The sequence below is a fragment of the Bison bison genome, unplaced genomic scaffold (genome assembly GCF_000754665.1).
Source record: "Bison bison bison isolate TAMUID 2011002044 unplaced genomic scaffold, Bison_UMD1.0 scf7180017864362, whole genome shotgun sequence".
NCBI classification, from domain to species: domain Eukaryota; kingdom Metazoa; phylum Chordata; class Mammalia; order Artiodactyla; family Bovidae; genus Bison; species Bison bison.
This window is the reverse complement of record NW_011494934.1, coordinates 4,416,939-4,435,100: the sequence shown is the minus strand read 5'-3', so window position 1 is coordinate 4,435,100 and position 18,162 is coordinate 4,416,939. Positions and strand designations below refer to the sequence as shown.

At 38.8% G+C, this 18,162-nt stretch overlaps 1 protein-coding gene across 6 annotated transcripts in view; it reads left to right on the top strand.

Moving 5' to 3' along the window:
- The window catches only part of MYO6 (myosin VI), a 158,144-nt gene that overhangs the window by 102,104 nt on the left and 37,878 nt on the right, over positions 1-18,162 (top strand). For all 6 annotated transcript variants that reach the window (XM_010855252.1, XM_010855253.1, XM_010855257.1 and 3 more), the window contains 5 exons: positions 7,223-7,350; positions 10,107-10,202; positions 10,493-10,666; positions 13,869-13,907; positions 15,517-15,610. In XM_010855252.1, the coding sequence (XP_010853554.1) occupies positions 7,223-7,350; positions 10,107-10,202; positions 10,493-10,666; positions 13,869-13,907; positions 15,517-15,610 (531 nt within the window). The remainder of the gene's footprint in view (positions 1-7,222; positions 7,351-10,106; positions 10,203-10,492; positions 10,667-13,868; positions 13,908-15,516; positions 15,611-18,162) is intronic.

Here is an 18,162-nt window from a genome sequence, read left to right as displayed (position 1 = left end):
CATCTCTTCTTAATATCTTCTGCTTCTGTTAGGTCCCTACCATTTCTGTCCTTTATCGAGCCCATCTTTGCATGAAATGTTCCCTTGGTATCTCTAATTTTCTTGAAGACATCTCTAGTCTTTCCCATTCTGTTGTTTTCCTCTATTTCTTTGCATTGATAGCTGAGGAAGGCTTTCTTATCTCTTCTTGCTATTCTTTCGAACTCTGTATTCAGATGCTTATATCTTTCCTTTTCTCATTTGCTTTTTGCTTCTCTTCTTTTCACAGCTATTTGTAAGACCTCCCCAGACAGCCATTTTGCTTTTTGCATTTCTTTTCCATGAGGATGGTCTTGATCCCTGTCTCCTGTACAATGTCACGAACCTCCGTCCATAGTTCATCAGGCACTCTATCTATCAGATCTAGTCCCTTAAATCTATTTCTCACTTCCACTCTATAATCATAAGGGATTTGATTTAGGTCATACCTGAATTGTCTAGTGGTTTTCCCAACTTACTTCAATTTCAGTCTGAATTTGGCAATAAGGAGTTCATGATCTGAGCCCCAGTCAGCTCCTGGTCTTGTTTTTGTTGACTGTATAGAGCTTCTCCATCTTTGGCTGCAAAGAAATATAATATAATAAATTTTTTATTAGAAATATAATCAATCTGATTTCAGTGTCGACCATCTGGTGATGTCCACATGTAGAGTCTTCTCTTGTGTTGTTGGAAGAGGGTGTTTGCTATGACCAGTACGTTCTCTTGGCAGAAGTCTATTAGCCTTTGCCCTGCTTAATTCTGTACTCCAAGGCCAAATTTGCCCGTTACTTTAGGTGTTTCTTGACTTCCTACTTTTGCATTCTAGTTCCCTATAATGAAAAGGACATCTTTTTTGGGTGTTAGTTCTAGAAGGTCTTGTAGGTCTTTAAAGAACCGTTCAACTTCAGCTTCTTCAGCATTACTGGTTGAGGCATAGGCTTGGATTACTGTGGTGTTGAATGGTTTGCCTTGGAAGCAAACAGAGATCATTCTGTCATTTTTGAGATTGCATCCAAGTACTGCATTTTGGACTCTTTTGTTGACTGTGATGGCTACTCCATTTCTTCTAAGGGATTCCTGCCCACAGTAGTAGATATAATGGTCATCTGAGTTAAATTCACCCATTCCAGTCCATCTCAGTTCGCTGATTCCTAGAATGCCAATGTTCACTCTTGTCACCTCCTGTTTGACCACTTCCAATTTGCCTTGATTCATGGACCTAACATTCCAGGTTCCTATGCAGTACTGCTCTTTATAGCATCAAACCTTGCTTCTATCACCAGTACCATCCACAGCTGGGTATTGTTTTTGCTTTGGCTCTGTCTCTTCATTCTTTCTGGAGTTATTTCTCCACTGATCTCCAGTAGCATATTGGGCTCCTACTGACCTGGGGAGTTCATCTTTAAGTATCCTATCATTTTGCCTTTTCATACTGTTCATGGGGTTCTCAAGGCAAGAATACTGAAGTGGTTTGCTATTCCCTTCTCCAGTGGACCACATTCTATTAGACATCTCCACCATGACCCGCCCGTCTTGGGTGGCCCCACAGGGCATGGCTTAGTTTCACTGAGTTAGACCAGGCTGTGGTCCATGTGGTCAGATTGGCTAGTTGTCTGTGATTGTGGTTTCAGTGCGTCTGCCCTCTGATGCCCTCTCTCAGTGCCTGCCTCTTACTTGGTTTTCTCTTACCTTGGACGTGGGGTATCTCTTCACAGCTGCCCCAGCAAAGTGCAGCTGCTGCTCCTTACCTTCAGCATGGGGTAGCTTCTCCCGGGCTCCGCCCCTGACCTCGGACATAGTGTAGCTCCTTTCTGCTGCTCTTGTGCGCCGTTGCAGCTGCCCGCGCTTGTAATCTTCTTTATTTTAAGGTCTATTTTATCTTATATGAAGATTTCTACTCCAGCTTTCTTTTGCTTCCTATTTGGGTAGAATATATTTTTCCATCCTCTCACTTTCAGTGCATATGTGTCTTGAGGTCTGAAGTGGGTTTCCTGTAGACAGCATATATAGGTCTTGTTTTTGTATCCATTCAGTTAGTCTGTGTCTTTTGGTTTGAGCATTTAATCTATTTACATTTTAAGTAGTTATTGATGTATATATTCCTGTTGCCATTCTCTTAATTGTTTGGGCTTGACTTTGTAAATCTTTTTCTTCTCTTCTATTTCTTGACTATATAAATCCCTTTAACATTTGTTGTAAAGCCGGTTTGGTGGTACTGAATTCTCTTAACTTTTGCTTGGCTGAAAAAGCTTTTGAATTTTCCAGCAGTTTTGAATGAGATCCTTGCCAGCTACAGTAATCTTGGTGGTAGATTTTTCCCTTTCAGAACTTTAAATATATCCTGCCATTCCCTTCTGGCCTGCAGAGTTTCTGCTGAAAGATCAGCTGTTACGCATATGGGGTTTCCCTTGTATGTCACTTACTGCTTCTCCCTTGCTGCTTTTAATATTCTTTCTTTGTGTTTAGTCTTTGTTAGTTTCATTAGTATGTGTCTTGGTGTGTTTCTCCTTGGTTTTATCCGGTATGGACTCTGTGCCTTTTGGAGTTGATTCACTATTTCTTTTTCCATGTTGGGGAAATTTTCAACTATAATCTCTTAAAATTTTTCTCATACCCCTTTTTTCTCTTCTTCTTTGAATGTTTAATTCAAATGTTGGTGCTTTTGATACTGTCTCCAAGGTCTCTGAGACTATCCTCAGTTCTTTTCATTCTTTTTACTTTAATCTGCTCTTCAGAAGTTATTGCCACCATTTTCCCTTCTAGCTCACTGATTCCTTCTGCTTCAGATATTCTGCTATTGATTATTCCTAGAGTATTTTTAATTTCAGTAAATGTGTTGTTTGTTTCTGTGTGTTTATTCTTCAATTCTTCTAGATGTTTGTTAATTGATTCCTGCATTTTCTCCATTTTGTTTTCAAGGTTTTTGATCATCTTTACTATCATTATTCTGAATTCTTTTTTAAGTAGTTTGGCTGTTTCCTCTTCATTTATTTGGACTGCTGCATTTCTCATTTGTTCTTTCATTTGTGTAGTATTTCTCTGCTTTTTCATTATTTTTTTTTTAACTTATTGTATTTGAGGTCTGCTTTTTCCAGGCTTCAAGTTTGAATTCTTTCTTCCTTTTGGTTTCTGCCCTCCTAAGTTTGGTCCAGGGCTTTGTGTAAGCTTCCTATAGGGTGAGATTTATGCTGAGGTCTTGTTTGTTTGTTTGTTTCTCCTCTGATGGACAAGGCTAAGTGATATGGTAATGCTGTCTGCTGATGATTGGGTTTGTATTTTTGTTCTGTTTGTTGTTCAGATGGGGCATCCTGCACAGGGCACCACTCGTGGTTGGGTGATGCTGGGCCTTGCAGTCAAGGGGTTTCCTTTGTGTGAGTTCTCACTGTTTGATGCTCCCGTGGACGGAGGAGCCTGGTGGGCTGCAGTCCATGGGGTCTCTAGGAGTTGGACACGACTGAGCAACTTCACTTTCACTTTTCAATTTCATGCATTGGAGAAGGAAACGCAACCCACTCCAGTGTTCTTGCCTGGAGAATCCCAGGGATGGGGGAGCCTGGTGGGCTGCCGTCTATGGGGTCGCACAGAGTTGGGCACAACTGAAGTGACTTAGCAGCAGCAATAGCAGGGTTAGTTCTCTGGTAGTTTAGGGTCTCAGAGTCAGTGTTCCCACTCCAAAGGCTCAGGGCTTGATCTCTGGTCAGGAATGAAGATTCCACAAGTGGTTTGTTATGACATTAAGTGAGATTAAAACAAATATCCAAAAATGAGAAACCAAAGATGAACCCCAGACAAATGGCAGTTACAAAATCAGGCAAATAATAATTTAAAAAAATGGAACATACACATATACATATACACCCATGAGCAAAGACGGAACAGTCCAGGAAAAATAAAGTACAGTAGATTGACCCGGTGAACAAAGGAAATCAAAAATTATATTTACCAGTTAAGAACAAAACTAACTAAAGCAGAAACTGGAAAACAAAACTAACACAAGGTTTCAAGTGGGGAATAAAGCTATGAAAACAAAACCAACAAATGTGTTGAGAGGAAAGGAAGGAAAGAAAAGAAAGAAAGAATAGATATGCAAAGTTAAATAGAGGTAGATGAAGAAGATTTATATACATTAAACATTAACTGCAAGGGGGAAAGAACAGTCGGAAAGGCAAACAAAGGAATAAATGTAGAAAATATATAATAGGTTTAAAAAAATTAAAAATTATAAAAAAGAGAAAAGAAAAAAAGTGAAGAAAAAGAAAAAAAAAAAAGGAAAGCTCCACAGAACCGCAGAAATCCAGTGTAGAGGCAGAGGTTTATAACAACAATAAAAAGTGTGACTGAATAAACACATATACATATCCACCCATAAACAAAATCAAAGCATTCCAACAAAAATAAAGTATAATAGACTGACCCGGTGAGCAAAGGAAACCAAAAATTGTATCTACCAGAACAAAACTAACTGAAGCACAAACTGGAAAACAAAACTAAAGCAAGGTGCCAACTGGGGAATAAAACAATGAAAATAACATTAACAAATATGTTGAGATATAAGGAAAGAAAGAATAGATATACAAAGTTAAATAAAGGTAAATAAAGAAGATTTATGTACATTAAGGATTAATTGAAAGGGGAAAAGAACAGTAGGAGAAGCAAAGAGATAAATGTAGGAAAAATAATAGGTTTAAAAAATTAAAACGTAATATTAAAAAATTAGAAAAAAAAAAAGGAAAACTCCACAAAACTGAAAAAGCCCGGTGTAGAGGCAGAGGTTTATAACAATAATAAAAAATGTAACTGAGGAAAAAAAGAAAAGCTCAAAAGCTTAATTAGGTTTCATAGTGCCAGTAAAATCGACAACTGCAACAAAGGGGGGGCAAGGGGGAAAAAAGAAAAAAAATCCAAAAGAATCTACAGAATAAGTCAAACATAAGAAGAATAAATGTTTTTCTTGGGTCCCTGCTGTCAGAGTCCTCTCCCTCGCTGGAAGTCACAGTCCCCCTCACCTCTCTAGGATGCCCTCCAACACTGTGCTGATCTCTGGACCTGCTGTAGGGGCAGCTCAGATTCTAATCTGGTCCTACTCCTGTGCATTCTTGCTTCCAATGTCTGCAGCTGTCAGGACTAGTGCATTTTCTTTTGTGGGAGCTCTCAGTGGCCTTTTATATATTCCATAGACACAGAGTCTGCCTAGATGATTGTACGGATTTAATCTGCAGCTTGTGCAGCTGGTGGGAAGGTTTTAGGTCTTCTTCCTCAGCCACACTACACCCGGGTTTCAATTGTGGTTTTATTTCCACCTCTGCATGTGGGTCATCCACTGGGGTTTGCTCCTGAGGCTGCCCTGGAGGACTTGGGTTTTCCCCGTGAGGGCCAGGTGTGGAGTTGGTGCAGCTGCTTGGGTCTCAGGGGTTCTGGCAGCACCAGGTACTCAGGGGAGTTGGAAGCTAGGGCAGCAGGAAATACAGTGCTCTAAAAGGGTATGGCAACCGGTATTGGCCAATATGCTCCAGTATTCTTGCCTGGAGAGCCCCGCTCCCTGACAGAGAAGCCTGGCAGGCCACAGTGTACAGGGTTACAGAGTCCAGACATGACTGAAGTGACCCTGTGCGCATAGATGCAAGACTTTTTTTGCCTGTGGCAGCTCACCAGTGAGAGGTGAGGTGCAGCTGCTTGGCTTGGGGGGACCCTGGTGGCACCAAGTGTGCAGGGACATGGACTGCCTCCCTAGCAGGAGTTATGGCCCTCTCAGAATCTTTTTTCGAGCCTCTTGTAGCTGGTGATCAGAAGGCCTCTGGCCAGCCTTTGTCTGTAGCTCCGCCCATTCATGCACTTAGAGGGCTCCCTTGCCTGGGGTCCTTCTCTGTTGTTCGGGGTGTCAAGCACATAGAGGGGCCCCCCTGACTGGGATCCTACTCAGTATATACTTGTGTCGGGCACTTAAAGGGGCTCCCTGGCTGGGGTCCTACTCTGTAGTGCCTCAGGTATTTGATGGGCCAGCCTCTCTGTTGTTCACCTGCTAATGCTGGAGTGTGGAGAGAGAGGCTGTGGTGATGGCTCCATCCCCTATGTGTGACTCAGCAGTATCGCCTTGCTTCCATGGCTGCCTGGCTTTCCTCCACAGGCATTTCCCACCATATTCTCCTCCCTCACATCCCCTTGGCCTGTCTCTCTGCAGTCAACAGCAGCTCTTGCCCTGGGATTGCTCCACAATCCCTAAACTCCAGCTTCCAGCTGCTGCCCCTTCCAGGGGACCTGCATCCCTCTCCAGGGTATGTATGGCTGTGGCAAGGACTGTCTGATTCTCATTCCATTTAGGCTGCCACAGATCAGCTGTTTCACTCTCAGCCTTAAATGTTTCTCCTCTGACTCAGACAATTGCCCAGATGTGGGGATTGGACCCCTGCTTCAGTTCCCCCACCTGCCGAGGGCAGGTACAGCCGTACTAACACTCCTGTGTTTCCCCCTAGTTCCTTTTTCCTACCGGGTTTTGCGTGGTTCTGTATATTGTTTTCTGCTGGTCAGGTACTCCAGGCCACTCTCAGCTGGTGTTCTGCATGCACTTCTGTGTCTGAAACTATGTTCCTGATGTATCCGTAGAGAGAGATGTACTCGATGTCCACCTACTCCTCTGCCATCTTGTTCCTAATTCCTGTCTTTTAGAGTCTGTCCCATTTAACAGTTCTATCTACTGCATTTAAGCAGCTTACATTTTATAGTTGTTTTGGGCAGGCAGTAAATTCAAAACATATGAATGTAAGGAACATAAATACGTGTTGTTGGTGAAGTTTTGCTGGAAAGCTTTTGAATCCATATCTATAAGTAGTTTTGAAAACCTACACTTACAAAAGCTTCTGTAGTTTTACTTCATTTTGAATATAGAGGTCATCTGGGAGAGGAAGGTTGCTGGCTCTTTGGCCTCTGTCCTAGCTTACAGCCAGGATGGTTATTACGTTAGTCATTTTCTTTATAGAGTTGTTCTCTAAACTGTGTTGAGTATATGATGTTGCTTTCTAATATTGTCAGATATTAGATATTTCTAATAAATTGTCAGATGTAAAATAAAATTCATTTACTCTCTGTAGCTTTTGAGAGAAAACAGTGAAATCATGTTACTTTGTTTCTGACCAGCCCTCAAAATTTGTGATCAGTAAGTTTAAAGTGTTGTGTTTTTACCCTGTCATATTTGAATTTTTTGAAATAGATTTAATTGAAGCAAAATTAATGGGAATATTAGATATTTTGGATGAAGAAAATCGCCTTCCCCAGCCAAGTGATCAACACTTCACATCTGCAGTTCACCAGAAGCACAAAGACCATTTCCGACTCTCTGTGAGTTTGTCATTTCAAAATTGAGGCTCTGGTTGGAAGAGAAACTTTCAGAAAGATGTGCTAGATGTTAGATATTAGATAATTAGACTCTTAAGTTATGTAAGGCTTTGAACAACTATATACATCTTCTATAATTAATCCAGCACTGTGTCTTCTATAGATGACCATTAATTTATATCTGTATATCTTTGCTGCTGCTGATCTATCCAATCAAGGCCTTTTTGGCTGGATATAAAATACATTTCTCCTATATAAGATGTACAAAAAGATTTATGTACATTTTTTTGTACATTTATGTACTGTTTTTATGTTCTCCCTTCTGGATGAAGTGGCCATCAGTTGCTCTGTTAGGTATTGTGTGAAGTGGATCACTTCCCAGGGGTGTTAGGACCTAGAGTCACATGCAGCCACCTGTCTGCACGTTTGTAAAACCAGCAAAGCTTGTGGCTAAGAGTCTGACTGGTAGAAGCAATTCATTTAATGATCAGTAATTTCATTTGATGCTCTTTCCTTATGAATTTTGAATGGAAATAGTGCTCAGAAAGGGTCATAGAAGCTGAAGCAACAGAAGAATTAGCTGAAGGGTAAAACAGACACAGAGAGAGACAAAAAGAGACACAGAGAGAAATAAATGAGAAGTACTCTTCCAAAAAGTGTCAGAAGACCTGATTCTCTAGACTGCTGTTGTGTCATAGAGCTGTGCTTGAATCCCCGCCAGTGGTGGTGATCAGTAGGGCCATTCTCCATAAGGCTGGAGTGTGCATCTCAAGGTGTTTTCTTTGTTTAGGTAGCTCTGTGTTCATCATTACACTCAACCTACATCCTCTGACGTAATCCAAACACAACTCTGTCCTTGGACCCAGAATGAGCAGAGTAGCACAGAGAAATGTGGATGTTAATTTCACCCTTGTAGATAGTTGCTACCTCATCTTAGAACAACAAAGACAGGAAGGAAGGAAGATGGAAGAGAAAAGAAAAGCTGTTCAGAGTTGCAGTTGCCTCCTATACTGTTACAGTTTTGAGACTGGGGCATAGTATAACAGTCATTGCTTTGATGGGTCCAGGAGTTGAAGTGAATGAAAGCAGATATTCTTGTTTCCATACATCATAACAAAAGCAGGTTGAAGGCATTTACTGAAAAAGCTGATGTAATTATGCTAACCTTCTCTGGAGACTGCATCCCATAGCCACCTGTTTCATTGACTTGCAGTTCTTCTGTGTCCTTAAATAAATCTTGGGATGTGAAGGCTGCCTCTCTTCACTTCAGTGGAGATAGAAATAAAACAGCGTGGGTCCCCAGGAAAACTTCCGCTAAGACTGAAGACGTGTATCCCGTCCTGTTTATTCACTGCTCTCTATGAGAACCAGTCTGGATGCACAGTCACTTTTGCCAAGAGAACTGACTGCTGGTCAACAAATTGTGACCAAGGTTTCTGAGACATAGTGCTCCAAGGACAGCCAACAAAAGCATCAGGAATGGGCTTTGGTCACTTTCCTCAAAACAGAACAAGAGCACAGCAGTAAATTCTAATTTGTACGGTTCACTACTTTTGTTGTGTTTCTTTGAAAATATAAATAATGATAATCATTTATTGAATTGCTTGCCATGTGCCAAGTGCATTCTAAGCATTTTGTTTGAATTACTTTATTTAATCCTCATAATGGGCTTCACGGGTGGCTCAGATGGTAAAGAATCTGCCTGCAATGTGGGAGACCTGGGTTCAGTCCCTGGGTTGCAAAGATCCCTGGAGGAGGGCATGGCAGCCCATTCCAGTGTTCTTGCCTGGAGAATCCCCATGGACAGAGGACCCTGGCAGGCTACAGTCTGTAGGGTCACAAAGAGTCGGACACGACTGAGTGACTAAGCTCACAGTAATCCTTTGCCCTTGCTCCTGCTTGCTTCCCCATGCTAGAGATGAGGGGACGGCATGGAGAGGGCAAGCGACCTCCTTTCCTAGAATAGAGAAAAAGTGTTGGATTTGGGCATCAGGCTGGCATCTTGATCCCAGGGCCACCCTCTGACTCGTGCTGTTTGCTGCCACGCAGAGGGGAGGCTCTGTGATCTGCCAGCTCTCTCACCCAGGAGAAGCCTGGTGAGGTTATGGGGTCTTAGCTTTTTCATTTTTAAATGAGATCGTCTTTCTTAACCTTAGGCTATTTTGTGGGTCAGAGGTGATCTTTTATTTTGGAAACTTTTAGAAATGATACCAATATGAGATATTATAGTGATAGTACAACCAGAAAGTGATTTTGTTTTCTTCAAATAGATTTGGGCTCATTGTGTAAAAGTGTTAGGAGGCATGGCTAAAATCAGTTGGTGAGTCCCTGTGCTGATTTCAGGTGTTTCTGTAGAACAATGCTTCTCAACCTTGGTCACACCTAGGAATCACCTCATGTAAATGGTCTGGTGGTTTAAAAGTGCTCCAGGTGACAATTCAGCAGCTAGTACTTTAGACATAAACAGTTAACTTTATAAAATGCCTGCTGTGTTTTGCATGTGCTTCTAAATAATGTGGTTTTGTTTTGTTTTGTGTCTTATTCCTTTTTTTTTTTTCTTCCTAAGAGATTATGACCAAAAATATTTGCTAGATTTTATTGGTACATGAAGGCTTACTTAAGGAGCAATATGATTGTATAAAGTATGAAAACTCCCTTTTTGATTTTAAGTATTTCACATCCCAGATGTTTTCTAAAGGGAGTTATTAACACTGTATATTTTTGATAATTTAATGACTGATGTATGTGTTGATTTTCAGATTCCTAGAAAGTCTAAGCTGGCAGTTCACAGGAACATCCGAGATGACGAAGGCTTCATCGTCAGGCATTTTGCCGGGGCAGTGTGCTATGAAACAGTGAGTAGAACATTTACAGGGAGAAAACCATTCGATGTTAAAGCTGCGCTGTACAATACCATAATGTCTAGCCACATCTGGCTTTTTAAAGTTAAGCAGAATTTAAAATTCAGTCCCTCAGGACCCTGGCCACATCTCACGTGCTCGCTGTTCCCGTGGCTGGTGGTGGCTGTATTGGACAGTGCAGATACAGAGCATTTCTGTTACCTGAGTGTTCTGTTGGACAGCACCGTGTTAAGGAATATCACCACAAGATGGACTGAACCATTCCTGTCTGCTTTGTTTTTCAGACGCAGTTTGTGGAAAAAAATAATGACGCCTTACATATGTCTCTGGAGTCCTTAATATGTGAATCCAGGGATAAATTTATCCGGGAATTATTTGAGTCATCCACAAATAACAACAAAGACACTAAACAAAAAGCAGGAAAACTTAGCTTCATCAGTGTGGGAAACAAGTTTAAGGTATTTATGGCAAATGTATTGCTAGAATTTTTTCTTTTTTTACTCTTACTGTATTAAAAAATTGTGTTTTACACTATCCAGTGGATAATGTAGTTCACTCGGAGAAATCCCATGAGTGAGATTCAAAGAGCAGACCCTGAATTGTTGATGTTTGTATACAAAAGAACATAAAGTTGGCATAGTAACGGAACATACAGAAATCTTGTAATTTTATGAACGTGTTCCTTCTTGGTGCTTCACATGTCTGATTGCTTCTCCTAATGTTCTTGCTTCTGCTTACTGTCTGGTTGACCTTCAAACCTTCTCTTTCCCACGTGTTTTCTGTTTCCTTCCTCATTCAGCAGTTTTGTTTTAGCTGGAGTAGTCCAGCTCGAGATGGCTAGAGAGGCCTAGTTGAGTTGAGAGAGGAAAAGCAGGCACTGCCAGGGGCTTCAGGTAAATGATCACCTTCGTGGACTCCTCCTTAATAGAGCGGCTGCCGTGTTAAAGCCTGGCTCAGTTAATGGTTCAGTTTGTAGTTCATTTTTAATGTGTTCTCTCTCATAGTGCATTTTGGGTGTGCATATTACACTAAAATTTGATTAAAGCTTTTAATAACTTCCATAAAAGATAAATACTTGGTGTGGCAAACCCTTCGTATTGTTTAACGCTGAAGAACACTTCATTTGTTTCACTGATTTTGGATCAGGAATTTATTTATTCCTTGAGGTCTGACAGGGAATTGTCACATGATGCATCTAAGAAATGGAACACTCCTGTTTGTTTCTAACTGTTGAGTATTTTGTGTATAAAAAGATAATTTAAAAACTTTGTATCACTTTTAATGAATAAATGATAATGAATAGAAAAAAATAAATAGAATTAATTTCTCTCTTATACATTTCCACAGTCTTGTTCCATTTATAAGAAAACCACATATGCCTTTCATTTTGTGTACTTCAAATATTAAAAAATGATTTAATTAGGAACAGTATTTAATTAAGACTCAGAATACTAGGATACTGATAATGTAAGCTTCCTGAAATCCACTGTGGGCTGAAATGGGCTCTAAATAACTAACTTGATAAAATCATGGTTATAAAACAAAAGCTGAAGCATAGATATAAGAGAAAGCTTGTCACATATTTTTCAGGTAACTGAATAAAAGGTCTTAAACTCTTATTAATTAATTATGAGCTTCTTCTCTTGAGTATTCTTTCTCTTATTTGGATATTCTTAAATTCTTACATAAACATGTGCTGACAGATTGGTTTAAAATAGTACAGTAGTCTGTATGAAATAGAGATCATTTATTAAGTATTTTCCTACATGATATATTAGTATTGCTGGCAAGAACACACTTGAAATTTTAGACAGTTTATATAAATACAATAAAAAACATTCTTAAAATTCTTTGGACTAAGGTAGTTTATGTTAAGACTTTAAGTGCTTAAAATTGCTTAAATGCAATAGGATGCATTTTGCACTTCAGACTACTTGAAAACTGTAACTAAAAGCTGTAACATTAATAATAAAATTTCAAAGTGTTCTGTTGTGATGCTTTGAAATGAAATAATAGTAATTCTTGTTTTTAAGTATAGTAGAATAGTTTATTAAATTCAAGTTATGTGTGGCAATAAAACAAAACAGGCTAGCATTTACACTACTGAGCATCACTGAGAACCAGAGGCTTTCCAATGAAATGTGACGTTTTCAGGTTATCGAAACAGAACTCTTTTACTATTAGTGTTTTAGAAAAAGTTTTTCTTTTTAATGAAAATCTTATTCTTTTATTATATACAGGAGAAATTGTATGTTTTAAAATAAAATACAAATAAAGCATGAGTTGCATAAGGCTGTTATGCCTTGTGGTCTTTGACCACTCGTCTTTGGTAATGGACATTCTTCCCTCTTCTCTCAGATACTGTAGTTCATTTTTGCTGCTTCTATTCTTCATTCTCACTTTATCTCCATTTTTGGGGAGAGTACTGTGCTATGGATTAGGAACCATGGGCTTTGTGGCAGTCATTTTCTTTCCAAATTAGCGGCTCTTACACTTGGTTTTCATTTGTGTGCTGGTCCAGACTGGTTAAGGTTGTCAAAACTGTGGCAACCAGATAAATGGGTGTATTCTTTTAATCTAAATTCATTGTGTTTTTATAACTTAAGCCTATAATGTGTGAAGTGTGCTGGAGTATCGTGCTTAAGAGAATGAACCTTGGTGTTAGGCCTTTGTTAGAATCTTGGTTTTGCCTTTACTAGCTCCATGATCTTGGCAAATAATTTGTCTCTCTGGGCCTCAATGCTTTCACCTGTAAAATGAGACTAATATATCCCTAATTAGAGTTGTGCAGATTAAACTAGACAGTACCTGTGAAAAGCTTTGAGCAGTGTTTGACTCATGGAAAGCATTCAGTAAAGTATACCTATTATTATTACTAAATATAGCTATAAGTAGATATGTTAATTTATCTTTTGTTAAGTAGTACAGTAAGCATCCCAGTATAAAATCAATATAACAATTTTACACAATTTACTTTGCAGAGAAGGAAAGGGAATATATGATTTTAACGTCCTGAGCCAGAGTAAATTATAATCACTTAATATTATTTTAAAAAGTAAAGCACAGTAACTACTTATAGTGTCTGTTGTGAATTTTGCTTTGAGAAAATTGTCCTAGCCTTTAAAAATAATTGAAACGAGAGATTTTAAAACAGTAAAGAGGCTTTCAACAGATAGGCAGGTTGGTTTCATTTATGATAGGTGTTACATAAAACAGTTCTAATATATAGCATGAGTGGATATTTTAAACACACCCTCCTCCTTAATGGAGTGTGACACAAGCTACACCCAGCTGGCCACGTATTCACATACTGCTGCATCGATTCCTTTTTGAATGCATCACACCTGCATTTTCATTTACTTCTTTCATTGCTTGTATCCTTTTTCCTCATTCACCCCACCTCCAAGCATGCATGTATGTTTTCTAGTATTGCTAATTTTCAGTCTTTTAATTACACAAGTTCTGTATATTGAAGTTATTGTCCTTGGTGTTATGTATTAGCCATACATTTTTGCATGTTACTATCTGTTAAAGAGATTGTGTAGAGCTGTTAAATTGTAACATGTTGTAGATGAGCATTATTGCATGTTGAAGAGCTAATTTTTACTTATGGTGTTGTGTACTTTTGCTTTCTGAAATAATGAATGATTTCTTCTACAGACACAGTTAAATTTGCTTCTGGATAAACTTCGAAGTACAGTGAGTATACTTAAAAAAGAAAAGGGTTTTTAAATGATCTTCTTAAACTATTATTAGTAATTATTAAAATAAGCACAGTAAACTTGGAATAATTAAAAATTTATTAAAAAAATTTTTCTCATTGAAAGAAAATCAGTTTTTAAAATGGTTATCATTTTGGTTAGGTTTGTTCTGAAGACAAGTCAAATGTATGTGTACAGTCAAATTGCTATAAACATAAAGAATTCTCTGAATGTTACTAAGATTATCCTGTAACTTCAGGAGAGTGAAAACAATTAGTTATTATAGAGAAGGAAGATGTATTTTTTAGGATTAAAGACAGTGCATGTAATTCATTTTCATTGTATTTCTCTGGTGGTAACATTCAGTGTTACAGGACAGCATGACGTGACAGTGTTGATATGGAAAAAATGGACGTAGTATTTTTATGCCATATAATAGAGGCAGTAGTTCCCCAGAGGCTTTTTTAAAAACTGGACATTTTAATTCCCTCTGTTTGTTTAAAGAAAATTCACCATAGAAAGAAATTTGATATGTGGCTTATGTTAATGAAGCATGACTTCAGGAGAAGATTATTTTTTAAACAAATCCACAGAACTTAACTAAATACTCTTCATTTTCAAGTAGTCATTTTGAAAAGCCAAATATTTATTCTCTGTGCTATTATTGCTTAATTTATTGTTAGACTTGCTTTTGAAACCATTAAGAAATTCTCTTAAATATCTTCATTGTTTGCAAATATTTATCTCTTAAGGACAAAACTTCTTTGAAAACTAAACCTGATGAGGTATTTTATTTTTATCATCCAAATGTGATGCTACTGTTAAACGATTATATTATAGTTGTGTGTTTTTTTTTAAAGGCTTTTCTAAAAAGTATCTAAAAGCATTTGCAGTGAGCATCATTGTTGATATAACTGTTGAGCTTTGCAGGTGTGACTGCTTGGAAGAGAAGCCGTTACTTGGATGTTCAGTGTATCAGCTTCAGTCCCCAGCAGTCTCAGTCTCACTGTGTCCGTGGCAGTGTTCTCTCTGCCTCGTTCAGCATGATCTGGTCACTGACTCCAAACGAATGCCTTTAAGCTTTTTAAAATACATACCATTTAACAAAACTTTAAGATGTACAGTAGTGCAGCTCAGGGACCTACTGTATGTTTCTAAAGTAGAACGATGAGAAAAGTTGATTTTTTTTTTTTTTTATTACTTTGCCCTAAATTTTAAGAGGCATAATTTTATTCGCTTGTCTTGTCATAGGGCAGTTTTCTTATCACAGCAGCATAGCACATAAATACATTTAAATGTGGAGTATAATCACATGTATGCCATCCTATGAAATATATTGTTTAAATATATTGACATATTTTATAATGAAAGACTTTTCTTTTTACAATAACAGTTTTTGGCACTCAAATATAAAACAGTATTTTTCTAACATTATTACTATATGAATGCTTTACATTGTAAAAGTATGCTAGTTGTTTTGAGTTCCTTAGTGATTATTTTAAGAGAAGCTCATAACTTAATGATAATATGCTCTGAAAGTTGCTAGAATTCTTAGAAAAAGAAGAATGCTGCATGTATTATGTTTTAAAGTACCTTTATTCTTCTAGGGAGCAAGCTTTATTCGCTGTATCAAGCCTAATTTAAAGATGACAAGCCATGACTTTGAAGGAGCTCAAATTCTGTCGCAGCTTCAGTGTTCAGGTATTTCTCTATTTTATAATCTGTGTTGGAGTGTATCAAGAGTCTTATTTAGTTCAAATACAATTTAATACATCCAGTGTATTCAAATAATTCACAACTATCTTGATTATTTTTAAGCACAATAAGACTTTTATATTCCTTTATTTATAAGAAAAGAAAGGTGGACAAATTATTTGAACAATATTGGTGTATAGTATTATTTCACAATAATCTTTTACCTCATTGAAGTATAATTTATAAAAGCTTTTCAACTGTGGAGAACAGTATGAAGATTCTTTTAAAAACTAGGAATAAAACTGTCATATGACCCAGCATTCCCACTACTGGGAGTATACCCTGAGAAAACCATAATTGAAAAAATATTCGTATTCCAGTGTTCATAGTAGTTACATGTGTGTGTGCTCACTTGTGGCACACTCCTTGCAACCCCATGGATGGTAGCCCACCAGCCTCCTCTGTCCCTGGAATTGTCCTGGCAAGAATACTGGAGTGGGTTGCCATTTTCTATTCCAGGGGATCTTCCTGACCTGGGGATTGAACACATGTCTCTTTCATTAGCAAGTGAGTTCTTTACCACTGTGCCACCTGAGAATTCCACCCCCTGGCCACCCCACTCCCCGCAGTGTTCATAGCAGTACTCTTTACCATAGCCAGGACATGGAAGCAACCTAGATGTCCATTGACAGATGAATAGATAAAGAAGATGTGGTGCATACACGCAATGGAATACAATTCAGCCATAAAAAAAAAGAATGCATTTGAGTCAGTTCTAGTGAGTTGGATGAACCTAGAACCTGTTATACAGAGTGGAGTAAGTCAAAAAGAGAAAAACAAATACATGTTAACACATACATACGGAATCTAGAAAAATGGTATTAATGAACCTATTTGCAGGGAAGGAATGGAGACACAGATACAGAGAACAAGCTTGTGGACACAGCAGGGAAAGGAAAAATTGAGATGAATGGAGAAAGTAGCATTCACATATATACACCACCATGTATAAAATACATAGCTGGTGTAAAGTTACTGTTTAACACAGGGAGCCCATCCTGGCGCTCTGTGATGACCTAGAGAGGTGGGAGGCTCAAGAGGGAGAAGAAGGGGTTGTTGTTCACTTGCTCAGTCATGTCTGACTTTTTGTTACCCCATGGACTGCAGCACACCAGGCTTCCCTGTTCTTACCTATCTCCCAGAGTTTGCTCAAACTCATGTCCATTGAGTTGGTGATGCCATCCAGCCATCTCATCCTCTGTTGCCCTCTTCTCTTCCTGCCTTCAGTCTTTCCCAGCATCAGGGTCTTTTCTAATGAGTCGGCTCTTCACATCAGGTGGCCAAAGTATTGGAACTACAGAATCAGTCCTTCCAATGAATATTCACAGTTGATTTCCTTAGAATGAATTGGTTTGATCACCTTGCTGTCCAAAGGACTCTCAAGAGTTTTCTCCAGCACCACAATTTGAAAGCATCAATTCTTAAGTGCTCAACCTTCTTTATGGTCCAGTTCTCACATCTGTACATGACTACTGGAAAAACCATAGCTTTGACTATACGGACCTTTGTCAGCAAACTGATGTCTGCTTTTTAATATGCTGTCTAGTTTTGTCATAGGTTTTCTTCCAAGGAACAAGCATCTTTAAATTTCATGGCTGCAGTCACCATCTGCAGTGATTTTGCAGTCCAAGAAAATAAACTTTGTCACTGTTTCCATTGTTTCCCCATTTTTTGCCATGAAGTGATGCGACCAGATGCCATGATCTTAGTTTTCTGAATGTTGAGTTTTAAGCCAGCTTTTTCACTTTCCTCTTTCACTTTCATCAAGAGGCTCTTTAGTTCTTTTACACTTTCTGCCATAAGGGTGGTGTCGTCTGCATATCTGAGGTTATTGATATATCCCTCGGCAACCTTGCTTCCAGCTTGAGCTTCATCCGGCCTGGCATTTTGAATGATGTACTCTGTGTGTAAGTTAAACAAGCAGGCTGACAATATACAGCCTTGACGTACTCCTTTCCCAATTTTGAACCAGTCTGTTGTTTCATGTCTGAAGGGGATATATGTATAATTATGGCTGATTTGCATTATTGTATGGCAGAAACCAACAGGACATAGTGAAGCAATTTTCCTCCAATTAAAAAATAAAAAATAATTCAGAAAACCAAAAAAACTCTTAAGCTGCGAACCCAGATCTCCTCTGTGGGTGCTCTCTGTGGCTTTCTTTCCATGGCCTTCTCAGTCCCACAGCAGTTCATTCCCCATGTAACTGGGTCAGGTTTTGTTGTCCTCGCTTCTCACTCTACTACTTATTAAAAACAAACAACACAGTGCCCTTGAGAAAGGACAGACACAGCCAGGTGAGGGGTAGAGAGTGATGGTTTAACTAAGTGCAGAAAAGTCCCACGGGAGCCAAGGGAAGTGTGCTTTCAACTTTTTTTTTTTTTTACAAGTAGTAGAGTGAGAAGCGAGGACACCAAAACCTGACCCAGTCATGTAGGTCAGGGGCCCGGGACTGTTTTCTTTATCCTGTGCCCATCCTCTGTCCTTCTCATACCACC